This window comes from Oncorhynchus nerka, linkage group LG27 (genome assembly GCF_034236695.1).
Source record: "Oncorhynchus nerka isolate Pitt River linkage group LG27, Oner_Uvic_2.0, whole genome shotgun sequence".
Taxonomy (NCBI): Eukaryota; Metazoa; Chordata; class Actinopteri; order Salmoniformes; family Salmonidae; genus Oncorhynchus; species Oncorhynchus nerka.
Window position 1 is genome coordinate 74,445,732 of NC_088422.1, and position 26,773 is coordinate 74,472,504.

A 26,773-nucleotide genomic window follows, 5' to 3' on the forward strand; every position below is an offset into this window, starting at 1 on the left:
AGAGAACTGGAAGGAAAGGCGACCAAATTAGGTGTTGGCTTTAGGGATGATCAGTGAGATACACCTGCTGGAGCGCGTGCTACGGATGGGTGTTGCCATCGTGACCAGTGAACTGAGATAAGGCGGAGCTTTACCTAGCATGGACTTGTAGATGACCTGGAGCCAGTGGGTCTGGCGACGAATATGTAGCGAGGGCCAGCCGACTAGAGCATACAAGTCGCAATGGTGGGTGGTATAAGGTGCTTTAGTGACAAAACGGATGGCACTGTGATAAACTGCATCCAGTTTGCTGAGTAGAGTGTTGGAAGCAATTTTGTAGATGACATCGCCAAAGTCGAGGATCGGTAGGATAGTCAGTTTTACTAGGGTAAGTTTGGCGGCGTGAGTGAAGGAGGCTTTGTTGCGGAATAGAAAGCCGACTCTTGATTTGATTTTCGATTGGAGATGTTTGATATGAGTCTGGAAGGAGAGTTTACAGTCTAGCCAGACACCTAGGTACTTATAGATGTCCACATATTCAAGGTCGGAACCATCCAGGGTGGTGATGCTGGTCAGGCGTGCGGGTGCAGGCAGCGAACGGTTGAAAAGCATGCATTTGGTTTTACTAGCGTTTAAGAGCAGTTGGAGGCCACAGAAGGAGTGTTGTATGGCATTGAAGCTCGTTTGGAGGTTAGACAGCACAGTGTCCATGTGTAACTCTGTGTTGTTGTATGTGTTGAACTGCTTTGCTTTATCTTGGCCAGTTCGCAATTGTTAATGAGAACTTGTTCTCAACTAGCCTACCTGGTTAAATAAAGGTGAAATAAAAAAAATAAAAAATGAAAAGGAACTCACTTCTAATCAGCTTATCGTCTCCATCTAGTGGCCAAGAGTATGAAGTGCACTGGTTTATGTATGTTATGTAAAATCCTGGCATGAATATGGACCTCAACGTAATATAATACATTTACCTCAATATAAATGGTATTCAAAGAATAATAAACATCCGTATGACAATTTCTAACATTTACTTTTATTGTAAAGGTGATATATTCCAAAATATGAATATGTTAGAGGAGCAGAGGAAAAAGAGAAGTAAAAGACACGTAAAAAACACCTACACGAGACTTTGGTAAGACTATTGGGTGATATTCCTATCAAAACATCCACAGCAAAAAAATACAAAAAATGATCTTATAATAACAATGCACAAAATCATAGAGATTTCCGTTGCGGTGTGTCTACATGAACAGTAGTACAGCTGAGTAAAAAGTCATACAGGAGATTTCTTGATCCTAGAAACATATTTTTTCTGAAGGATTATAAAATGCTGGAATGGCTGGGTAACTGTGCTTTAAGTTCTGGGATAATATACACTACCAAAGAGGATACTACAGGATATAGCCTAACAGTACTATCGCTTATTAAATCAATTGGTGTTTTCAACATTATCATTATTCAAGAATATTATACCACAACAAGTTTACAGTAATCTTGCAGAAGAATCCTATATGTAACAGAGCTAGTTAATTTACGAACAGAGGAAAATCAGTCAGGTTCATCAGAGGCATTATTTTGGGAAGCTTAGATCCTCTCTCGAAATGGCTGTTTGTTTTATGCTCGAGAAGAGACCAAGGGAATTCCTTCCTTCCTTGTAAAATAACACATGACCTTTGACCTTGAAGGATGGGTCATTTCAGAATTTGCTAAACTCTTTCCAAACTCTGACTAGAGGTGTATACAGAACCAGTGTACCTTCCCCAATCTAAAATCTTCAGACTCAGCCCTGGATTAAACCAAGAGAGATTAAGGTCCGTGCCAGTCCTAAACAGAGTGCATTGGATCATTGAGTGACACTATGCCACCTCACGCTCCGTCACATAACCAAGTTGCCCATAGGCACAGATCTAGGATCAGCTTACAATCCCCAAACCTAATCTGAACTGTCAGAAGGGAAAACAACTGAGCTCACACCAGTGTTTATGGGCAACCTCCACCCACTCCGTACCCATCCCATCCCCGTCCTGCCCAACTTGGTCCATCTAGCAGGGGTGCACGTTACACGCTCGGATCTCCTTCCTGTCCTTGCAGCTGGGGAGCTGGGCGCTCTTAAGCCTCCTCTTGGCTGTCATGAGCCGCTCCTGAATCCCCCCGCCACACAGCTTGGTACAGTCCGTCCAGCTGGACCATGGCCTCATCTTACAGCCTGACCAGAGAGAAAGAGAAAGAGAGAGAAGGCATGGAGAAAGACATTTTATACATTTTCATGGAAATGTGTTCCTTGTTATTAAAGAATAGCAAATATCATATTGAAGATAATGACTATCAAAACTGACTGTGATTTAGTTTTCTATGAGTACATTTACATGCACACTAATAATGCAATATTAAACTGATCATGGCAGTAGGTAGAGTATACAATAGTCATGTAAACACATTACTCTGTTTATCTTAATCGGGGGAAGGTCAAAAGAAGTACGCATACGCTGATGAAAAAAATCTGGTCAGAGTGGAGTCCCACCAACCTGGGTGTTCAGCGGTCGACGTGGTCTCCTCCCCCTGTCGCCCCCCCTGTTTGCTCCTCCTCTTCTCCCTCGCCTCCTTGCGTCGTTTCTTCTCGTCACTGTTGACCTGTCCCTGGCCACCGCCGCGGTTACACTTCCTGATCTTACACTTCTTCCTCTGTACAGTCTCGGGACACGAGTCCCCTCCGAACTGAGGCTCCAGCTTCACCATGCGTGTCCTGATCATGTGACCTTTACCACAGGATTTGTTGCACTCAGACCACTCCGTCCACTCTGACACCATACAGTCTGTCGCTGTACAGAGAGAGAGAGAGAGAGAGAGAGAGAGGATAATGAAGAGGGGGATAGGGAGGAGTAAGAAAGGTGAAGAGTTAATATGGGATGAAAGCTTGAAGATACACGTCATGACTTTGCATTAGTGTTCCTTGTTCTAAACATAACACAATATGAATCCCCTGGAAACAAATTCTCTGACTTATGTCCATAACGAGAACATTCTTACGAACTGCAAGGATGATTAAGGCTGGCCAGAATAATACGGCCAGCTTTATCCCCTCACTAAGACTGAAGGAAGACCAGTTAACAAGCTTTTTCACCCCAATACAATGACGTCTGCCAAAGTTAAAGCTGGTTATTTCTGACTTTTAATCCCATTCTTCACAATACAGCCCTTAAATTAGCTCCCTCATTTTCTAGGGAACAGGAGAAAGGAGAGGAGAAAGAGAGTATTTTCCTATGGTAATGTGTCTGCCAGTCTCGTACCTGACTAGAATATATATATAACCTATTAAGTCAGGCTTAAATGTGAGAGCACATGGGCACTTCTGGGTTCCAATGTTCCCTCTCATATAAACCTGCTAATACTCCACCAGGGTATTCTCACGATAACCCTATCTGGGAGAGTTTGGGCTGGAGATGAGACTATGGGCACTCCTAACGCAGATGACATAAAGATGTGTACACACTAACAAGCCAAGTGTGTTATAAGTGTGTTTGTGGCGTGTGTGTGTGCATGTGGATATGATAGAGAGTGTATTATAAGCAGATGGATGCTCGGTTGCACAATGAAGATAATAATCAGCATTATTATGAACTACACATGTGAAGTACTGTTTCAGTTGGTGTGTCCACACATGAAGAAAGTAGATTCACTCCAATGTGTGTGCGTGTGTGTGAATGTTCCTTACGACACTCTGGCAGCATACACTTCTCCACCTGCTCCAGGTCCTCTGTACACTCTCCCAGCTCCACAGGAGACTTGAGCATGCGCTGCCTTGTCCGCATGCCTTTCCCACACGTCACACTGCAGTCACTCCAGTCAGACCACGGAGACAGCATACAAGGAATGGTGTCTGTGCACAAAGGACACACACAAAATCAGTGTCTATCTGATTTCATCACAAACTGTATTATTGACTGTGTCTGTGTAACTCTGATTTCATCTGGTTTATCTTGGCATTTGTAAATGAGAACTTGTTCTCAACTTGCTTACCTGGTTAAATAAAGGTGAAATAAATAAAAAAAAAAAAAAAAAAATCTGGTTGGCATTTGTTGTGGTGTGTGAGTGATAGTGTGTGCGTACAAGTGTTCATGTGTGTGTACAGATGAGCGTGTGTGTGCATGTGTGTGTTTGTTTGTGTAAGCCTGCATATGCTTATCTGTGTGTGACTGTGTGTGTGTGTGTGCGGGAGTGTGTGTGCGGGAGTGTGTGTGTGTGTGTTACTCACGACACTCTGGCATCATGCACTTCTCCACCTCCAGCACCTCAGCCCCACAGATGGAGCCGTCCGGGGGAGGCATCTTCACCATGCGTTCCCTTCTCTTCATACCCAGCCCACAGGTGGCACTGCAGGAGTCCCACTCACCCCACTCTGTCACCAGACAACTGTTGGGTGCTAAAGAGAGGGGGGATCAGACAGTTAAGAGGGGAGAAGGCAGAGAGGGGGAAGGGAAGAGGAGGAGGGAATGAGAAAGGGAGAGGGAAGAGGAGGGAGGTGGGGGAGAGGAAGAGAGGGGGAGTGGGTGTGTTCAATGGGAGAGACAGAACTTAATCCACATATGCATTACTTTGTCCTGTAATCAGGCATAATTATACATCATCCTAATTGTTTGAACAGTACATTTGAATAATTTAGCAGATGCTCTTCCACTGAGAATTGATGCACACAATGAGCCTCATTTATCTACAGCCTAGAAATACATAGATTTGTTTATATGAAAGCGCATACACAGATTAATCAAAAGTTTCCTATACCTCGGAAAATGTTATTTTACCTGATTAAAAGAAAACTTTGCTAAATGCAGCAATGTTTGTGATAAATGACTTTGTGAACCATTGATTTCAGGGGTGAAAGCTACTCACTGCATTCCTCGTTCACAATACACTTCTCGTTCTCCTCAGTAGGCAAGGTACACACAGAGCCATCGTCAGGGAACTGCTTGACGTAGCGTTCCCTGGACCGCAGGCCCATCCCACATGACATGCTGCACGGAGACCAGGTGATCCACTCTGACATCGTGCAGGTGGACCCTTCTGAGAGGTCGGGGGCAAAGTGCAGAAGGTCACAGTCAGTTATGGCATTTGAGTTGCATTCAGGATTTTAATGTCCTTACAGTGTTAGTAGTCACATCACACTTTATATAATCAACTAGTGTATGATGCATCTACATCATGGGACCTCCTGTTAGTCTCATTTATCATAACAAGACAATAGGAGACTATGAGCATCTGTCAGCTCATGGCCATTAGAAGAGCTTGTACCAGTATGCCTGTACCCAAAGTGTTACCCAAGAGTTTGTACCAGTATACCTCTACCCAAAGTGTTACCCAAGAGTTTGTACCAGTATGCCTCTACCCAAAGTGTTACCCAAGAGTTTGTACCAGTATGCCTCTACCCAAAGTGTTACCCAAGAGCTTGTACCAGTATGCCTGTACCCAAAGTGTTACCCAAGAGTTTGTACCAGTATACCTCTACCCAAAGTGTTACCCAAGAGTTTGTACCAGTATGCCTCTACCCAAAGTGTTACCCAAGAGTTTGTACCAGTATGCCTGTACCCAAAGTGTTACCCAAGAGCTTGTACCAGTATGCCTGTACCCAAAGTGTTACCCAAGAGTTTGTACCAGTACACCTGTATCCAAAGTGTTACCCAAGAGTTTGTACCAGTATGCCTCTACCCAAAGTGTTACCCAAGAGTTTGTACCAGTATGCCTCTACCCAAAGTGTTACCCAAGAGCTTGTACCAGTATGCCTGTACCCAAAGTGTTACCCAAGAGTTTGTACCAGTATACCTATACCCAAAGTGTTACCCAAGAGCTTGTACCAGTACACTTGTACCCAAAGTGTTACCCAAGAGCTTGTACCAGTATGCCTGTACCCAAAGTGTTACCCAAGAGCTTGTACCTGTATGCCTGTACCCAAAGTGTTACCCAAGAGCTTGTACCAGTATGCCTGTACCCAAAGTGTTACCCAAGACCAGTATGCCTGTACCCAAAGTGTTACCCAAGAGCTTGTACCAGTATGCCTGTACCCAAAGTGTTACCCAAGAGCTTGTACCAGTACACTTGTACCCAAAGTGTTACCCAAGACCGGTATGCCTGTACCCAAAGTGTTACCCAAGAGCTTGTACCAGTATGCCTGTACCCAAAGTGTTACCCAAGAGCTTGTACCTGTATGCCTGTACCCAAAGTGTTACCCAAGAGCTTGTACCTGTATGCCTGTACCCAAAGTGTTACCCAAGAGCTTGTACCAGTATGCCTGTACCCAAAGTGTTACCCAAGAGCTTGTACCTGTATGCCTGTACCCAAAGTGTTACCCAAGAGCTTGTACCAGTATGCCTGTACCCAAAGTGTTACCCAAGAGCTTGTACCAGTACACTTGTACCCAAAGTGTTACCCAAGAGCTTGTACCAGTATGCCTGTACCTAAAGTGTTACCCAAGAGCTTGTACCAGTATGCCTGTACCCAAAGTGTTACCCAAGAGCTTGTACCAGTACACTTGTACCCAAAGTGTTACCCAAGAGCTTGTACCAGTATGCCTGTACCCAAAATGTTACCCAAGAGCTTGTACCAGTATGCCTGTACCCAAAGTGTTACCCAAGAGCTTGTACCAGTATGCCTGTACCCAAAGTGTTACCCAAGAGCTTGTACCTGTATGCCTGTACCCAAAGTGTTACCCAAGAGCTTGTACCAGTATGCCTGTACCCAAAGTGTTACCCAAGAGCTTGTACCAGTACACTTGTACCCAAAGTGTTACCCAAGACCGGTATGCCTGTACCCAAAGTGTTACCCAAGAGCTTGTACCAGTATGCCTGTACCCAAAGTGTTACCCAAGAGCTTGTACCAGTATGCCTGTACCCAAAGTGTTACCCAAGAGCTTGTACCAGTATGCCTGTACCCAAAGTGTTACCCAAGACCAGTATGCCTGTACCCAAAGTGTTACCCAAGAGCTTGTACCAGTATGCCTGTACCCAAAGTGTTACCCAAGAGCTTGTACCAGTACACTTGTACCCAAAGTGTTACCCAAGACCGGTATGCCTGTACCCAAATTGTTACCCAAGAGCTTGTACCAGTATGCCTGTACCCAAAGTGTTACCCAAGAGCTTGTACCTGTATGCCTGTACCCAAAGTGTTACCCAAGAGCTTGTACCAGTATGCCTGTACCCAAAGTGTTACCCAAGAGCTTGTACCTGTATGCCTGTACCCAAAGTGTTACCCAAGAGCTTGTACCAGTATGCCTGTACCCAAAGTGTTACCCAAGAGCTTGTACCAGTATGCCTGTACCCAAAGTGTTACCCAAGAGCTTGTACCAGTATGCCTGTACCCAAAGTGTTACCCAAGAGCTTGTACCAGTATGCATGTACCCAAAGTGTTACCCAAGAGCTTGTACCTGTATGCCTGTACCCAAAGTGTTACCCAAGAGCTTGTACCAGTATGCCTGTACCCAAAGTGTTACCCAAGAGCTTGTACCTGTATGCCTGTACCCAAAGTGTTACCCAAGAGCTTGTACCAGTATGCCTGTACCCAAAGTGTTACCCAAGAGCTTGTACCAGTACACTTGTACCCAAAGTGTTACCCAAGAGCTTGTACCAGTATGCCTGTACCTAAAGTGTTACCCAAGAGCTTGTACCTGTATGCCTGTACCCAAAGTGTTACCCAAGAGCTTGTACCAGTATGCCTGTACCCAAAGTGTTACCCAAGAGCTTGTACCAGTACACTTGTACCCAAAGTGTTACCCAAGAGCTTGTACCAGTATGCCTGTACCCAAAATGTTACCCAAGAGCTTGTACCAGTATGCCTGTACCCAAAGTGTTACCCAAGAGCTTGTACCAGTATGCCTGTACCCAAAGTGTTACCCAAGAGCTTGTACCTGTATGCCTGTACCCAAAGTGTTACCCAAGAGCTTGTACCAGTATGCCTGTACCCAAAGTGTTACCCAAGAGCTTGTACCAGTACACTTGTACCCAAAGTGTTACCCAAGACCGGTATGCCCGTACCCAAAGTGTTACCCAAGAGCTTGTACCAGTATGCCTGTACCCAAAGTGTTACCCAAGAGCTTGTACCAGTATGCCTGTACCCAAAGTGTTACCCAAGAGCTTGTACCAGTATGCCTGTACCCAAAGTGTTACCCAAGAGCTTTGAAAATGCATAAGCTGTGAACACATTTATCCAACAGACATGTTTCTCCTCATTAATAACAACCCCCTGCTGTTGTTGCATTATGTTCAGGTGGGAGGTAGGGAGGATAAGAGCCGTTCTGGGTGAGACTCACATGGATTTATATCTAAACCCTCCCTCTCCAGACTGAAAGACTCATTAAACTCTGCTCTATAAAGAAGCTCATCATTAATAAGATGAGCAAATCATCAATGAATCATTAATAATAAGCAAATCATGAATAAGAGCCGAGAGTAAGAGCCCGCGTGTGTGTGTGTGTGTGTGTGTGTGTGTGTGTGTGTGTGTGTGTGTGTGTGTGTGTACACGCACATGCACACAAACACAGAATGATGCATACACACACATGGGCTCTTACACACACTGATGCATACACACACACACACACACATTTTATTATTCATTAGTGTTTCATTGCAAGCAGCAAAGACGTGACGCCGCTGTGTGTATTCTCATAACTTGTTATATGTCTTTTAATAAAGCCTTAGTATCCACTGTGGCCTCCCAGCAGCTTTAGCCCATTACACATTTTATAGGCTTGTCTCAGAAACACAGTGTCCCTCTCACCTCTATGCTGCTACAACTTTATTGTCTGAGCTACAAACGAGCTGGGGGCTTTATCGATGACCCAACACCAATAAAGACCTGCAGTAAACCAGATTTGATCTTTCCCTGTTTTCTTTGCAAAGCAGATTTTACCTTCCCCTGTTTTCTTTGCAATAACCTATGAAATGCTAACAAAGATGACGTCCACACTAATAAAGCTCCTAGAGGGACTTGAGGGCCGGATGTTGAAGTTTGTTTTTAGATGGGTGTTTGTACACCAAGACAGCAACAAGAAATACACATTTCCAGATTGTATCCTAGATTGTATTGTAGTATATCTGTTCATGTCAATATACATTTGTGTAACGGGGGTGGTTCGGTGAACCATGTTCACGTGTTGAGTAACATTGCCTGAGACGAAGACTTGCATTAGCACCCTGAGCTAATATATCGGCTTTAGCTCAGGAGGCAAACACAGTATTGTAAACCTTTGTTCGAAAGGTACATACTGACCCTCGTCGCTGCAGCCGGGCCCCATGCAGGGCTCAAAGTCCTGGGTGTGAGGACAGGGTACACTGAGGTCCAGCTGGGCCTTCAGCATCCTCTGTCTCATCCTCTTGCCCTTGTCACAGGTGGCTGAGCTGCAGGCTGACCAGGGAGACCAGTTGGAGTAGATGCATGTCTCTGGAGTGTCGTCTGGAGGGAGGGAAAGTGGGAACAAGAGAGACAGCAAGACAGAGAGAGGGATGGAGGGAGGGAAAGTGGGAACGTGAGAGACAGTGAGAGAGAGAGAAGGGGAGAAAGGGTGGCAGAGGAGTGGAGGGTTTAGAGAGAGAGAGAGAGAGAGAGAGAGAGAGAAATACATTCATCAAGTGAAGGGCATAAACACAAATGTTCAAAGTCATAACTAGTTATGTGTTTCCTCAGGTGTGTGTTGAGTGCCTAAGCCCCTCCACTAAGTGATGTGCTATTGAAACACTGGTCTGACTCAAATCAATTTAAACATGTATGTCCCTGGGACATGTTCAGGTGCAACAATTCACTTGGAAGAATCTCAACTGCAGCCTTATTGATTTATTGAAAATGCCACTACTGATCAAATCTGCTTATGATTCCATCTGTGCAGCTTTCCCATGAGAGAGAGAGAGAAAGAAAAGGCAACATGGAGGATGATTATGCTGAGCTGGGTTAACTCATTCTACTGTTGGAGAGAGAGAGAGAGAGAGAGAGAGAGAGAGAGATGCCTTTCTCCTCTCTCTTGCTTATATCGCTCCTCTGTTATAACCTTTGTTGGCAGAGTTGGGGAGATACAGGGACACAGAGGGGAGAGAGATAAAGAGAGACACAGACCTTCCTCTTTCTCCTCCTGGGCGATATCAGCCACAATGTCATCCACGTTATCAGGCACGACGTTGCACTGCTCTCCCTGCGGACAGACAAACACAGGCCTGCGTTGTGGAATACATACCACTCTGTTGTGATAAGATCCTCCGTTTGCCTCTGGCGGCTATCAGACAAAGAAGGGGGTAAACAGGGAGGTCAGCTGATGCATCCTCTCACCTTTGCTGGAGCTCACAGATACACACACACGTTGTCGCTATCTAGCTAGCGTATTTATTTATCTGTCTTTCTAGCGAACGGGGAGGTGATATGGGGACATGCTGGTAATGGCATTCAGCTGTCATAACAATAGAGGTCCGCTTAGGGCAAGTGACAAACGATCAGAGTGATAGGGTGTGTGTGTGTGGGGCTGGGGGCGTTGCTGTGTGTGCTTGTACCTGCACGCTTCAGTGTGTGAGGATCAATAGATTGACAAAGGCTATAATAGAGTAGATGGAGAGATTCCAGTTGAGTCTGCCAGGTTGGATGCTGTGTAAATGCTATAGTCCACTGACATTTACCTCACTGTTCAACAGCTGTTCTCTTCAAACTGCACCTATATAACTAACATCTATATCTCCAGCTGCATTGACCCACAACGTCTTCAGTTAGACACTGGAACAATGCAGAGGGAGTTCAAATAAAGCTACATTCTTCTGACTGAAAAATATGTATCTTCCTCTCAGTGTCTGAAGCTTTAAAGTTGACATTTCTAGTTCAATACACCAATATGTTCCATTGTGCTGTTTGTTTACCTTCTCATTTCGAGTCGTATACCGAAACAACGTTATGAACACAGGCACATAATCAAACGTTTGTAACCGCTTCGAGATCTTAGAGCCAACCTCAAACATGCCTTGATGCGCATGAAATCAGGTTGTGTTGGTGACAGCTGGAGGGAAAGAACAAGAGGAGTGTGAGACAGAAAGAGGATGGAAATAGGAAATGAAGTGAGCAAAGAAAGAGGATTGAGGCAACAAAAGTGGGAGAGATATAGCAGCCAAAGGAACAGAAGAAATGGAGAGAGATGATTGGATGAACAGACCTTTCGGGCGATGCGCTCCACTACTACCCTGGCCACGGGGATGATGGCGCCCCCCTCAGGGTCGTAGAAGGGGCTCTGGGGGTGGTCCAGGCTAGTCAGGGGGCGGATCTTCTCCTGAGGGACTGTGGGCTTGTTGGGAGACTGGAGGTCAGAACACACACACACACAAATGAAGAGTCAACATAGATACATGACTGTCTTTTCATGTCAATATGTGTTCCATTGTAGTATTGAGTAACAGTGTCATGATGTCAGTGATGAAATATGTATTTGCAGATAACCTTGAAAAGTTGCAATAGGTCTCTTCATGTGCACTATGGAGGTATACAACACATCTATAATAAAGTCTCGTCCCAGCACAAAAAATATATGTCCTCCTAAGACAGGCAAACCTAGATTATACAAGTCACAAAGCCACATCCACTAAAGCAACATGAATCCATCGATCTTGGTCAGGGACACTGTGAGTTATGGGGTTATGTGGTGAAACTGTTGTCATTATTCTGAAGCAAACGTCTGCTAGCAGGGGGCTAACACAGCAAACACAGCCACAGGGCTTCTGAAGGCACAACACTGGAAAACAAGCCATCCACTAGTCTGAACATAAAGGGTTGACATGTAACTTTGTATAGTGCTATTGTGTTATGGTGATGAACATCTTCCACACCTTTGAACTTCTGATATGTTATGTGTCAGGTATAACCCTCCATTACAATGTACAGAATGTGGTTCCTACATCACTACATTCATCCTACTGTTTCACACCAGTGGAGAGCAGAGTCACACAGTGAGAGAGAACACCACAGGAGGTTACCAGGAGCTGTTTTACGTCAACTTCAGGCTTCCTGAAACAACAGAGACCACTAAAATATATAGACACCGTTCAATGATAAAACACTCTACAACCTCATTTCATGAGTTCTTGCACAACTTGTTCTTTCTTCCACCCAAGTACACTGTAAATATGTCTGAGGCTCCAGACATTTGATATGAGTAAGGTCATTGGTGGGGCGAGCCAAATCAAACAGGGGAGTAACAGTTCAACAGGTTCGTCTGTGAACTCCCAGGGATCAGCCAAAGGTCTGTCTGTGAGCTCACACAGCACAGTCATAACCTCTCCTCAACCAGTCTGCCGATACTGAAAAATAATATATTGACATATATACAGTGTACAAAACATTAGGAACACCTGCTCTTCCATGACAGACTGACCAGGTGAATCCAGGTGAAAGTTATAATACCTTATTGATGTCACTTATTAAATCCACTTCAATCATTGTAGATGAAGGGGAGGAGACAGGTTAAAGAAGGATTTTTAAGCCTTGAGACAATTGAGACATGGATTGTGTATGTGTGCCATTCAGAAGGAGAATGGGCAAGACTAAATATTTAAGTGCTTTTGAACGGGGTATGGTAGTAGGTGCCAGGGGCTTGTGGAGTCCATGCCCCAATGAATTGATGCAGTTCTGAGGGAAAAAGGGGGTGAAACTCAATATTAGAAAGGTGTTCCTGATGTTTTATACACTCAGTGTATTGCAATATTATTTTTGACAATATCTTAATATTATTTTTGTGCTAGTCGGCTGTACCTGCACCAAAATTCCAGTATTTCTCCGTCATAGCTTGTTCTCCATCTTCTTTTTAAATACTGAACTAATTTGTTTTCAGCACTTTTATTTCCACGACTGATCGAAACTCGTTTTCTCATGGCTCTCTCTTGTCCCTCTGCAGCAGACGTATGTTTGGAACATCGTATTGCAGTATCGAAAAGTAATACATATAGATTCATGAGAATCGCAATAAATATCATATCGGCACCTAAGTATCATGATAATATGGTATTGTGAGGTCCCTGGCAACTCCCAGCCCTATAAGAAGTGTGTGGTGTGAGTGATGTCTGGGGCTTGCGCTCCAGGGTTATAGTTAGAATCACTGTGGTAGAGAGAGTGTGAAGATTAGAGCGTGTAGTTGTGACATTTTGAGGGGGTCACTGACCTCATAGGTGACCCCGTTGTCGGTGCCTGCATCCCAGGGGATCATATCCTGGACAACCCTCTGGGCCCAACCACACTCCTTGGTGCAGAGGTCCTCTGCAGACAGCCCCACGTTCCAGTCAGGGCTGGGCCCCAGCATGGTGAGGAAGGACATCAGGTGACGGGTACGGTCCACTGAGAACTCAGCCGACGGGGCAGCACGACTGGAGGACAGAGAGAAGGGACTATTTTGAAGAAAGTCACAATTGCAATAACTGTGATATGTGATGTTTTACCTACCTTTAGTTGATCAATGCACTGATTGCAAGTCACTCTGGATAAGGGTGCCTGTTAAATGACTAAATATGAAAAGTAGAAGAGAGAAGAGAGAGAGAGAGAGAGAGAGAGAGAGAGAGAGAGAGAGAGAGAGAGAGAGAGAGAGAGAGAGAGAGAGAGAGAAAAACAGAAATACTGACTGAAGTCCCTAAAAAGCATGAAAAAGAGGTAGAGGGATAGCAAGGAAAGGGAGATGAAGAACGAGGAAAGGATGAGAGCAGGGGTACTTAAGTCGACAGAGATGTAGAGAAGTTTCTTTGCTGCCTCAGGCATGCCCTGCACATCCAGCTCACCCCCTACAACAGTTCAACACAGAGCCGCCAGCCAGAGGTAAAGAGTAATAAACACCCATAAATACTTTACTTGTGGCAGAGAGCCATGGATATGTGTGTATGTATGTATATATATGTGTGTGTGTGTGTGCAACAGATAATGTGATGAGCGATCACACACACACCCAAAGAAAAGTGTTCACAGACAGTCGCAAGCACAATAATGCACATGGCAGCACAAATGTCTGTTCAGAAATCCTTTTTCCTCGTACCAAACCACAGCACTTCTAATGAACGTTTATCAGGGGTTGATAGATACCTCCCACCCTCCTACACCCTCCTAGACCCTCCTACACCCTCCTACACCCTCCTACACCCTCCTAGACCCTATCCCTCCTGCCACCCTGTCAATTACAAGTCGGCTTTGTGTTGGGTCCAATGTGGCTGTCAGAGATAAACCTAAGGCCTCCGAGACTGGCTGAGCTGAGCAAAGGGACGCGGTGACACGCGGTGAGGGGGAAGAGGGGACGGCTGGCAGCCTGCTGTGTGTTCCCAGAGGATTAGAGCTCTTACACAGCCTTAGAGGTGATTATTACTGTGTATGGGAGGACAAGCCAGGACTGGATAGGACATGGCTGGACAGAACTGGACAGGACAGGGCTGAGGTGTGTGTGGTGATAGAGAATCTGATGGATTTACTGGCAGATGAAGAACAGAACAGTGACAGGAGAATAGCCGAAGGGATAATTGTTTCAGGTGACAATTGAGCTTCCGTACAGTCTTAGAAGGTGCTATATAGAACCATACAATATATCATAACGCCTTTCATTGAGGGCCTAGTTATACCCTAACACAGTGGTGTCAGAAAACTCCTGGTTTACAGGCCACATCAGGCTTGCAAGTCACATTATGTTGGCTTGCAAAGTGATGTGCAATTCCTATTGGAATCCAGCCAGAGTTAGGATATCCAACAAGTGGAATTTTTTATCACCAGCAATCTGCTTTGAGAATGACTGCCATGGTAGGGAAGATAGAAAACTGATACTACCTCAGTGATCTAAACTGGAACAACCAGCTCTGTAATGGGTGCAATAAGTCGAATTATTAACAAATTGGTTTAGTTTACAAAAATGAATGTTATTTATCTTTGTGTAGCATAAATGTATCAACCAATCAATGTCCATGCAAAAACACATTCAAACAAACAGTTATGAAAATCACCATGCAATAGAGCATGCTGGGAAATATGATATACTCTATGGTTCTATATAGAACCCTTCTTGACTTCCAAAGAATTAAAAAAACTTTCTTCCAAAACCGTTTTTTTTTTCGGATGTTAAAGGTTCTAGGTAGAACCCTTTGGCTTACAAATAACCCCTTTCTTCCTAAAAGTGTTCTTCAGATCAAAACAGTTCTTGGTAGAACCCTATCTCCTTGCAAAGAACCATTTTGGAACACTTTTTTTGAGGAGTGCAGAGAGTGAGACATTGATGCAGCTACTCTAGCTATAATACTATAATCAAGAATTCCCAGAATACACTTTCAAATGTTTATCCTTTAATCTGTTCAAGTTTAAGTACAGTGAACATCACTGTCCATCACCTATTGGGACAGTTGGATAGATATCATGTAATGGGTATACAGTATATCTGATTAGACTCTCTCTCTACTTCCCTTTTTTCTGACTCTCCCTCCCTCCCTCCCTCCCGCCCTCCCTCCTTCCCACCACATCCCCAGCAAACACGCTGTCTCTGAGTGACAAAGACAAACCCTTTAGCTCATTAAGGGCTGCGTTTTCATTGACAACCCCTTATTTCCCTGTCTGTCTGTCTGTCTGTCTGTCTGCACAGTGCTAATCAGCTGGAAGCATCAGAGAGCTGGGGTAGTCCTGCTGTCTTTAGAAAGGGTCTGATGAGAAGTATAGAGTGCTTTAAAAAGATGATGGACTCACTACTGGACATCATGGAGGTAACTGTAGCTGTCACAGGCACAGTCATTTCTGTTCTGAGAGAGAGAGGGGTGTGTGATTGGGAGGGGGTCAGATAGAGCAGAACAAAGAGAGGAAGATGGAGAGAAAGAGAGGGGTGTAGGCTGTCTTCTGTGGGGACCGTCTGAGTACATAAGACTCTGAAGAGTGTGTGCGCCTGCTTGCCCTCATGTCCGCACGTGTATTTGAGAGAGGGAGGCCTCTGTACTGTGACAGTGACAGAGAACACCGCCCAGCGACGGAGATTCCCACAGCAGATTGCTCTGTCTGGGTCACTAGCACATTGTGTGACACATTGTTGTTGTGTGTGTGTGTCAAATCAAATGTTATTTGTCACATACACAGTTGGCAGCAGGTATAAAAGGTGCAGTGAAATACTTGCGTGCTATAGCCCCTCAACATGGCATTACAATATCAAACAATATTCATCAGAGGTCAATGAAAACTAACATCATTAGAGGAATGTAGTATGCATACTAATAAGACTGATATCTACACAATAGGATATACAGTATTCATGATTAATGTGCTATGTCAAGTATGACTGTGTTACTAATATAAAGTGAATAGTTTCTTGGTCGCACAGTTGAATAAATAGTATATTATTGAACAGCTGTGTTAACTGTGTGTGTGTGTGCGCATGTGAGTGTGCATGTGCGTGTGTGCTTGTGTGTAAGGGTTTAAGTCTGGAGAGTCAATGCAGATAAGGTGCAGATATTCTCTGAGGTGAAAATAGTCTCTAAGGTGCAGGTGTGTGAGTGTCTGTGCCTGTGTGTGTGTCTCTTCACAGTCCCCGCTGTTTCATAAGGTGTATTTTTATCTTCTTTGATTTTTTATCTTATTCTGCTGCTTGCATCAGTTTCCTAATGTGGAATAGAGTTTCATGTAGTCATGGCTCTATGTAGTACTGTGTGCCTCCCATAGTCTGTTCTGGATATGGGGATTGTGAAGAGCCCCCTGGTGGCATGTCTTGTGGGGTATGCATGTGTGTCTGAGCTGTGTGCTAGTAGTTTAAACAGACAGCTTGGTGCATTCAGCTTGTCAACACTTATTACAAAAACAAATAGACTGGAAGCCAATCTCTCTACTTTGAGCCATGAGATTGACATGCATGTTATCAATGTTAGCTCTCCGTGTACATTTAAGGGCCAGCCGTGCTGCCCTGTTCTGAGCCAATTGTAATTTTCCAAGATCCCTCTTTGTGGCACCTGACCATACGAGTGTGTGTGTGCATGTGTGTGTGTGTGCTTGGATGCGTACATGCGTGTCGACAGCTGACAGGTGTATACGTGAGATAGAGATATTCCCAGAGAAACATTGAAGCGGATTATGTCAGGTTATCTAGAAGTGCAGGTAGACCAGTGGGACTGAGAGGGAAACCAGATGAAACCAGACATCCTCTCAAACGTGGTTTACCTATGAAGGACAGAGAGTGAGACACATCCCTTAAACTCAAAGTGGAGTCTCCAGTTCACTGTGTCAAGTGTTTCAATCCAGCCGGGGAGGGCAAAAGCAAACAGGTCTTTTAAAAGGACATTGTGAAAACGACAGGCAGGGAGAAGGATGTGTTTGCACGTCAATAAAACACAGCCTGAGGGAAGGAGGAGGAACGTGAACACAACACAAAGGAACATTGATTCCTTCCAAGTCCAGCCCAGCTAATCCCCTGGCGTGTATGCAAATGAGGCAGGGGGTAATTTCCTCAATGCGCCGCAGCGTTTTTAATTAGGCGAGCTTCCCTCAACGATAGGTCCAGCAACCCTCGTAAATCCGTCTCCGTGATGACCATAAGGCTGACCTTGGTGTGGAGCGGTTGGTTGGTTGGAGACGGCTCTGGTGGAATTCTCTTCCTCCCTCTCTCTCTCTGACCACATCTCCTTCTCTGTTGCTCTCTCTCTGTGTCCATCTTTCCCTATTTTGGCTATTTTCTCTCTCTCTCGCCCTCTCCTTTTAACATGTTATGAGTCATATCTGCACCCCTCTGCTCACCCACCTCCCTCACTCCCTCTCCACCCTCCTCTGACTCTCTCTCCCTTTCCTTTTCTCCAGCCACCACATCTCTCTCAAGATGACCACTTTAGTTTGAAATCAGTACAAGTGATGACTGTGGATGAAAGGCAGTAGAAAGGAAGATGGATAGAGAGACAGCCAGGTAAAAACGTGGTTACATAAACACAGTGTATTCATTAATGTTCTAGTCCCATGATGATAGTTCCTTCAAACCCCTCCTAACCCAACACTGATCCCAGATATCCCTGAACCTGAAGCTCCATCTCTAACGATCTGCCTTAGATCCTTCAGACGTAATAAAGAGCTGGTTGTCTAACCACTGATAATTCATCAACGTCTATTTCTCTCTCTCTTGCTCTCTCTCTCTCTCTCTCTCTCTCTTGCTCTCTCTCTGTTTTCTCTCCCTTTCTCTTCTTGAAAGGCAGGGTAGGAGGGTTTGTTAATTGGCAGGCAGCTGTGTAGTACAGATCAGCCTGATGTCTTGATACACAGGAGCCTGCAGGAGGCCATTAACCTTGATGGAGAAAAACCCCTCCAGGAGATCTATCAATCATCATCAAAACACACACCCTCTTAACCCACACACATACATACACACACACACACCCTCTTAACCCACACACATACATACACACACACACCCTCTTAACCCACACACATACGTACACACACACACCCTCTTAACCCACACACATACATACACACACACACCCTCTTAACCCACACACATACATACACACACACACACACCCTCTTAACCCACACACATAGTACACACACACACCCTCTTAACCCACACACATACGTACACACACACACCCTCTTAACCCACACACATACGTACACACACACACCCTCTTAACCCACACATACGTACACACAAGTGCAGTAACATAAGCCCCCTTCACTAATTCACACACACACACACACACACACACACACACACACACACAAACACACTCTTGATGAATCACATGTACAAGCACGTACAAACAACATTTATAAACACATTCAAAAACATATACGAACATGTACTAAGAAAAATCACATGCAATCCCAACAGACACATTTTAAAGAATAAAAAGAAACCTCCTTCAACTGCAGGAGCAATTAACCATTTCTGCACCCTACTTTCAAGGAAGAAAACCTCATGTACAGAATGTGTACATTTCCACATCACACTACAATCAAGAACCTCCACCTCCTCCTCTCCTCTTCCCCTCCTCTCATCCTCCCTTTCCTACCACCCATCCCCTAAACCAGTTGATTTGATTTCCTCTGCATTTACACAGCCACTTTATGATGCAATTAATTTGCTGGCATATAAACAAGATAGCGAGATAATTACCCTCTGTGTATTTGATTGGCTCTGTCCCCAGCTGTGGCTGCTTTGGAAGCTCTCTTTGTAGTCTCACACTCAGATCCTCTGTGAGAGTGTTTTTTACATTGAGGATGCTTTTCTCTCTGTGCTACCTGTGCTAACTAGCTCCTTGTTTTTCTCCTAAATAAGAGATGAAATTAAGGTTTATAAATGTACGAGTCTAAAGGAAGCCTAGCCACGCTGATCAGCTTGGTGCAGGTGGAGATGAGCTAGCAGATTCAGGCCATGTGCTTTTGAGTGGCTCCAAGGCACCTCATTTTTGTGCTTGGGAGGCAAGGCATGATTCAACGTGAGTAGAGGAGCGATGAAGAAGACCTTGCAGTGTGGTATAACTCATGCATTTGTGAAAAGAGAGAAAACATGGAAGGAGCGAGATGAAGAAGGGTGAGGGTGGCATATAGAAAGGAGAGAGAATAAGAAGGGTGAGGGTGGCATATAGAAAGGAGAGAGAATAAGAAGGGTGGCATATAGAAAGGAGAGAGAAGAAGAAGGTGAGGGTGGCATATAGAAAGGACAGAGAAGAAGAAGGGTGGCATATAGAAAGGAGAGAGAAGAAGAAGGTGAGGGTGGCATATAGAAAGGACAGAGAAGAAGGGTGCATGTAGCATATAGAAAGGAGGGAGAAGAAGAAGGTGAGGGTGGCATATAGAAAGGACAGAGAAGAAGGGTGCATGTGGCATATAGAAAGGAGGGAGAAGAAGAAGGTGAGGGTGGCATATAGAAAGGACAGAGAAGAAGGGTGCATGTGGCATATAGAAAGGAGGGAGAAGAAGAAGGTGAGGGTGGCATATAGAAAGGAGAGAGAAGAAGAAGGTGAGGGTGGCATATAGAAAGAACAGAGAAGAAGGGTGCATGTGGCATATAGAAAGGAGGGAGAAGAAGAAGGGTGAGGGTGGCATATAGAAAGGAGGGAGAAGAAGAAGGGTGGCGGTGGCATATAGAAAGGACAGAGAAGAAGAAGGGTGAGGGTGGCATATAGAAAGGAGAGAGAAGAAGAAGGTGAGGGTGGCATATAGAAAGGAGAGAGAAGAAGAAGGTGAGGGTGGCATATAGAAAGGACAAAGAAGAAGAAGGTGAGGGTGGCATATAGAAAGGACAGAGAAGAAGAAGGGTGAGGGTGGCATATAGAAAGGACAGAGAAGAAGAAGGGTGAGGGTGGCATATAGAAAGGAGAGAGAAGAAGAAGGGTGAGGGTGGCATATAGAAAGGAGGGAGAAGAAAAGGGGTGAGGGTGGCATATATAAAGGACAGAGAAGAAGAAGGGTGGGGGTCGCATATATAAAGGAGAGAGAAGAAGAAGGGTGAGGGTGGCATATAGAAAGGAGGGAGGAGAAAGGGGGTGAGGGTGGCATATAGAAAGGACAGAGAAGAAGAAGGGTGGGGGTCGCAAATAGAAAGGAGAGAGAAGAAGAAGGGTAAGGGTTGCATATAGAAAGGACAGAGAAGAAGAAGGGTGAGGGTGGCATATTGAAAGGACAGAGAAGAAGAAGAAGGGTGGCATATAGAAAGGAGAGAGAAGAAGAAGTTGAGGGTGGCATATAGAAAGGAGGGAGAAGAAGAAGGGTGAGGGTGGCATATAGAAAGGACAGAGAAGAAGGGTGCATGTGGCATATAGAAAGGAGGGAGAAGAAGAAGGGTGAAGGTGGCATATAGAAAGGACAGAGAAGAAGAAGGTGAGGGTGGCATATAAAAAGGAGAGAGAAGAAGAAGGGTGAGGGTGGCATATAGAAAGGACAGAGAAGAAGGGTGCATGTGGCATATAGAAAGGAGGGAGAAGAAGAAGGGTGAAGGTGGCATATAGAAAGGACAGAGAAGAAGAAGGTGAGGGTGGCATATAGAAAGGACAGAGAAGAAGAAGGTGAGGGTGGCATATAGAAAGGAGAGAGAAGAAGAAGTTGAGGGTGGCATATAGAAAGGAGGGAGAAGAAGAAGGGTGAGGGTGGCATATAGAAAGGACAGAGAAGAAGAAGGTGAGGGTGGCATATAGAAAGGACAGAGAAGAAGGGTGCATGTGGCATATAGAAAGGAGGGAGAAGAAGAAGGGTGAGGGTGGCATATAGAAAGGACAGAGAAGAAGAAGGTGAGGGTGGCATATAGAAAGGACAGAGAAGAAGAAGGTGAGGGTGGCATATAGAAAGGAGAGAGAAGAAGATTTTGAGGGTGGCATATAGAAAGGAGGGAGAAGAAGAAGGGTGAGGGTGGCATATAGAAAGGACAGAGAAGAAGAAGGTGAGGGTGGCATATAGAAAGGACAGAGAATAAGAAGGGTGGGGGTGGCATATAGAAAGGAGAGAGAAAAAGAAGGGCAAGGGTTGCATATATAAAGGAGAGAGAAGAAGAAGGGTGCAGGTGGCATATAGAAAGGAGAGAGTAGAAGAAGGTGAGGGTGGCATATAGAAAGGAGAGAGAAGAAGAAGGTGAGGGTGGCATATAGAAAGGAGGGAGAAGAAGAAGGGTGAGTGTGTCATATAGAAAGGAGGGAGAAGAAGAATGGTCAGGGTGGCATATAGAAAGGAGAGAGAAGAAGAAGGGTGAGGGTCGCATGTAGAAAGGAGAGAGAGGAAGGAAAAAGGAGTTGCTGCAGAATTGGTCAGTCCCACGGGAGAAAGTGTGAGTGAGTTAGTCAGAGAGAAAGAGTGAGAGAAACAGAGAGATATGATAGAGGAGGTTACTGCTGGACTACTCACACATTCAAGGGTTGCCAGGCAGGCCACTGCGCCTTCATTTTGATGACTGTCAGGACGTCATCACCCTGAGAGAGAGAGAGAGAGAGAGAGAGAGAGAGAGAGAGAGAGAGAAAATATATATATATATTTGCTCAACAAATTCACTTGTCATCTGACAGATCGAGGTTCAGCCATATTCACCACATTACTCTTCCAGATGAGTGGAGAGAACGGATGAAGACAGATCGAGGCTCAGTCATATTCACCACATTACTCTTCCAGATGAGGGGAGAGAACAGATGAAGACAGATAGAGGCTCAGCCATATTCACCACATTACTCTTCCAGATGAGGGGAGAGAACGGATGAAGACAGATAGAGGCTCAGCCATATTCACCACATTACTCTTCCAGATGAGGGGAGAGAACAGATGAAGACAGATAGAGGCTCAGCCATATTCACCACATTACTCTTCCAGATGAGGGGAGAGAACAGATGAAGACAGATAGAGGCTCAGCCATATTCACCACATTACTCTTCCAGATGAGGGGAGAGAACGGATGAAGACAGATAGAGGCTCAGCCATATTCACCACATTACTCTTCCAGATGAGGGGAGAGAACGGATGAAGACAGATAGAGGCTCAGCCATATTCACCACATTACTCTTCCAGATGAGGGGAGAGAACGGATGAAGACAGATAGAGGCTCAGCCATATTCACCACATTACTCTTCCAGATGAGGGGAGAGAACGGATGAAGACAGATAGAGGCTCAGCCATATTCACCAAATTACTCTTCCAGATGAGGGGAGAGAACGGATGAAGACAGATAGAGGCTCAGCCATATTCACCACATTACTCTTCCAGATGAGGGGAGAGAACGGATGAAGACAGATAGAGGCTCAGCCATATTCACCACATTACTCTTCCAGATGAGTGGAGAGAACGGATGAAGACAGATAGAGGCTCAGCCATATTCACCACATTACTCTTCCAGATGAGGGGAGAGAACAGAGGAAGATCAGTTTATTTCTCCCTCTTCCCATTTTCTCTCTGAGACAAAGGAATGATGAATACAGCGTGCGTCACTTCAGATGGAGCGCCGGCATCACCACTTCATAAAACCTGCATAAATATTTAATCAGTAGCTCTGGACACCGCAGGGCTCTCTGTGTCACTGCCTGAGCAAGAGGGAATGTCTCTGCGCTGGTCCCAGATCAGACAAAACACTCAAAGCACAGAGCAGGATTTAACCTCCAGACTGAACTCAGACCTGAGAAAGACACAGCTCCCTCGGCATCCAGTCACAACAAAGAATAAACCTTGAGAGTTATGGGAAATGTTTCATCGACACTAGTTTTGCCTTTCCACTAGATTGGTTTGTGAAATAATAGTTATTCTGTCCCTCACATAGAAATGTGGTGTGGACATGAACATATTATATCAAATCGGTTTAATGTTCAATAGTAAACATATCTCTGGGATAACAGCATTATACATATTAAACGCTCTGGCCCATTCCATGTGGAAACCATATTTCTTAAGAACAAAGCACAATAGGATCACTGCGACTGCAAAAGACACAATTAAAAGTGTTTGAGCACCACACTGGCTCATTTGCGCCCAGCCTTTTTCATTACGGCTGCAATTTATGACATCACATTGTGGCGGTAATGGCTCTTTGGCTGTGAATAGGTGGCTAGCAGCTGACTAGAACATTCTGTTTGTATTGTTATAGCTGAGAGAGACTGTGTGATGTACAGTGGACTGAAGAGTGCATTCTGCCATATGTGAAATGAACCAAACCCTGCTCTGGGCTTTTTCGATGCCTTTACAAAATAGTACAGATAAAGCACATTAGAAAACATGGATATATTGGTTCATATGTAAAACAGCAATTATAAGGCTATCATTTGGCCGAGACTGTGGCTGGTGACATAGATGGAAACAATTTGTCCTGATGAACAATGAACATCAAACACAAGTCATCAGGAGAAAAGAAAACTGCAGCTCAGCACATCTTGTCAGACATCTGCCACCGGGCATGTTTGCACCTGGCTACTGTAAAGATCAAAGTGAATTATCCAATGCCAGCTCATTGCTTTACAAGCCACCAATTAATGTTTCTAGTAGAGGATTCTGTTCCAGTACCATCCAGTCCCATTTCTGTATGTTTGGTAATCACTTTTTAATTATTTCCTGTAAGATAATTACCCATAGTAAAAGGCTGTGAGCCCCACCCAGTCATACAGAGCTGACGTCCTTCCTTTGTCCTCGAGAGCTGCATCGCAGGCAGGCTTTTGTTCCAGCCCAGCTCTAACATAGTTGATTTAACTAACTGGTCTTCATCGAAGACCACAATTTGTAGATTATTTGAATCAGCTGTGTTAGTGCTGGGTGGGGAAAAACCCTGCACACACTGACAGCAGTTCAAAACCCCTGTTCTGACCTCTAGATCTGTACTGCCAGTACACCTAAGCAGTCATACGGCTTATTCATACTGCAAATGACCTCTGAACTTTTTTCCATACCTCTCTTTACACATTTACTTGTAATACCAATGGGGTCACAGCTAGCTCGTGGTAACACCGTCTCACTTCAGCAGTCAGCAAAAGCCACACACCCTTTGAGACCTGGCCTGATTGCCACCAGCAGCTCTTGAGGATAACCTGTTCCCCTCCGGCTAAGTGATGAGGCGCTCTGTAATCAGCCAGGAAGCCTGACTGGAACCTAATCGGGGGGTTTGTGTAGCACCTCTGAACTCCACTGCTTCTGTCTACTGAATGCGGTGGGAAAGGCAGTGCAGGATCCAGCTAGCTCTGGTTGAGACAGCAAAGACCATATAGTCATTTCCAAATGCCATGGGGGAATGGGCTACTATCACTGAATACATAAACTACATGCACTGGACACAGAATACACAGAATATGTAACAGAATGTGGGCATACTTATCAACTAGATGTACATCATACAGTATGGCAGAATGTGTATCACAAATTGTACTTTATGTATTGGGTGATTCATCAAAAATCTAGACGAAAACAGGACCATGATTTTGGGTATTTTGACTAAATATTGTCCATAGAAGGGTCCTTTGGAGGAAGAATTGCTGATATACTGTACATTTGTCGTTTGTATCTTAAAGCATAACTGAGAAATAATTAATTGAAGTTGGGACATTTGTGACATTTTGGCCTTACCCATAAGACACCATAATGTTTCATCTGTAAGTTCAAAAAAATTAAAGATTTGTGTCATATGAAGCTTTACCGCTTGCTCTGTAATGAGTAGTAGTTTAATTGCATATATGAATATTGAAAAATATAAACATGAATAAAGGAGGCCTAGGTAAGGCCAACATTTCAGTCATATTCCAGATTCAGATAATATATATTTTTGAATTATGCTTTAAGATACAAATGTCAAATATATGTCAACAATCCTTCCCCCAAAGGACCTTTCTATGGATACAATTTCATGAGAATGAAAATGATCATGGTCCTGTTTTGTTCTAGTTTCGTTAGGAATCCCCCTATTGTGGACCACATCAGTGTCAAAGAACAGGTTAGTCTGTACCAGAAAGCACAAACAAACTGATAAACTAAGGCTGCTCATTTGAGCATATACCCCGTCAAGACTCCACTTTAGTTCCCGCTGTGTCTATTGTTGTGAGTCTATGCCTCTCTGACACATCAGAAAAAACAAGATTTGATTCATCTTTGTTTCAGACAAGTTCTTTGTTGCCAAAGAAACATAATGGCCCAGTGGTGTTCAGAATAGCTCTTTCGGCTTGATGACTGTGTTGTAGATTTGGAATTGAAACGAAACATCAGGGAAAACAATTAATTAAACTCTCCACTCATGGTGAAGAGAGAGAGAGAGAGAGAGAGAGAGAGAGAGAGAGAGAGAGAGAGAGAGAGAGAGAGAGAGACAGAGAGACAGAGAGACAGAGAGCAAGAGAGAGATTGAGAGAGACAGACAGAGAGAGCAAAAGAGAGAACAGAGAGACTGACAGAAGTCCCTTAAATTCTTTGGGACTGGGGGGCAGTATTGAGTAGCTTGGATGAATAAGGTGCCCAGAGTAAACTACCTGCTACTCAGGCCCAGATAGAAAACACTCTGAAGTTTCTAAAACTGTTTGAATGATGTCTGTGAGTATAACAGAACTCATATGGCAGGCAAATCCTGTGAAAGGATCTAACCAAAAAGTGGGAAATTTGAGGTTTGTAGGTTTTCAAGTCTTTGCCTTTCCAATATACAGTGTAAATGGGGTCAGATTGCCCTTCCACTAGATGTCAACAGTCTTTAGAACCTTGTTTCGGGCTTCTACTATGAAGGGGGAGCGAATAAGAGCTGTTTGAACCAGGTGTTTGTTTGGCAGAATTCCATGAGCTAAATCACACGCGCGGCCGTGAGAGCGAGCTGCATTCCCTTTCATTTCTAAAGACAAAGGATTTGTCCTGTTGGAATATTATTGAAGATTTATGATAAAAACATCCTAAAGATTGATTCCATACATTTGACATGTTTCTATGAACTGTAATGTAACTTTTCGTCTGGACTTAGTGCTCACGCGTTGTGCATTTGGATTACTGGACTAAACGCGCGAACAAAAAGGAGGTATTTGGACATAAATTATGGACTTTATCGAACAAAACAAACATTTATTGTGGAACTGGGATTCCTGTGAGTGCATTTTGATGAAGATCATCAAAGGTAAGTGAATATTTATAACGCTATTTCTGAGTTTTGTGACACCTCTCCTCGGTTGGAAAATGGCTGTATGTTTTTCTGTGGCTTGGTGCTGACCTAACATAATTGCATGGTGTGCTTTTACCGTAAAACTTTTGAAATCTGAAACAGCGGTTGCATTAACCTGTTGCTTCTACTCGGGACGCTTGCGTCCCAACTAGAGCTCTGGAAATGCAAATGCGCTACGCTAAATGCTAATAGTATTAGTTAAAACTCAAAAGTTCATTCAAATACACATGCAGGGTATCG

General features: G+C 44.4%; 1 protein-coding gene across 2 annotated transcripts in view; it reads right to left on the reverse strand.

Annotated features, from left to right (window-relative positions):
• Positions 1-990: 990 nt before the first annotated feature.
• LOC115112403 (spondin-1-like) overlaps positions 991-26,773 on the reverse strand; it is a 129,702-nt gene continuing 103,919 nt past the window's right edge. The window contains exons 7-16 of one of the 2 annotated variants that reach the window (XM_065011990.1): positions 21,793-21,857; positions 13,142-13,343; positions 11,147-11,287; positions 10,072-10,147; positions 9,235-9,417; positions 4,867-5,037; positions 4,232-4,399; positions 3,692-3,856; positions 2,505-2,798; positions 991-2,185 (exon numbers count right to left, since the gene is read on the reverse strand). In XM_065011990.1, the coding sequence (XP_064868062.1) occupies positions 2,022-2,185; positions 2,505-2,798; positions 3,692-3,856; positions 4,232-4,399; positions 4,867-5,037; positions 9,235-9,417; positions 10,072-10,147; positions 11,147-11,287; positions 13,142-13,343; positions 21,793-21,857 (1,629 nt within the window). In that variant the 3' untranslated portion in view covers positions 991-2,021. Of the gene's footprint in view, positions 2,186-2,504; positions 2,799-3,691; positions 3,857-4,231; positions 4,400-4,866; positions 5,038-9,234; positions 9,418-10,071; positions 10,148-11,146; positions 11,288-13,141; positions 13,365-21,792; positions 21,858-26,773 lie in introns of both variants that reach the window. The other variant, XM_065011989.1, reaches the window with a different exon arrangement.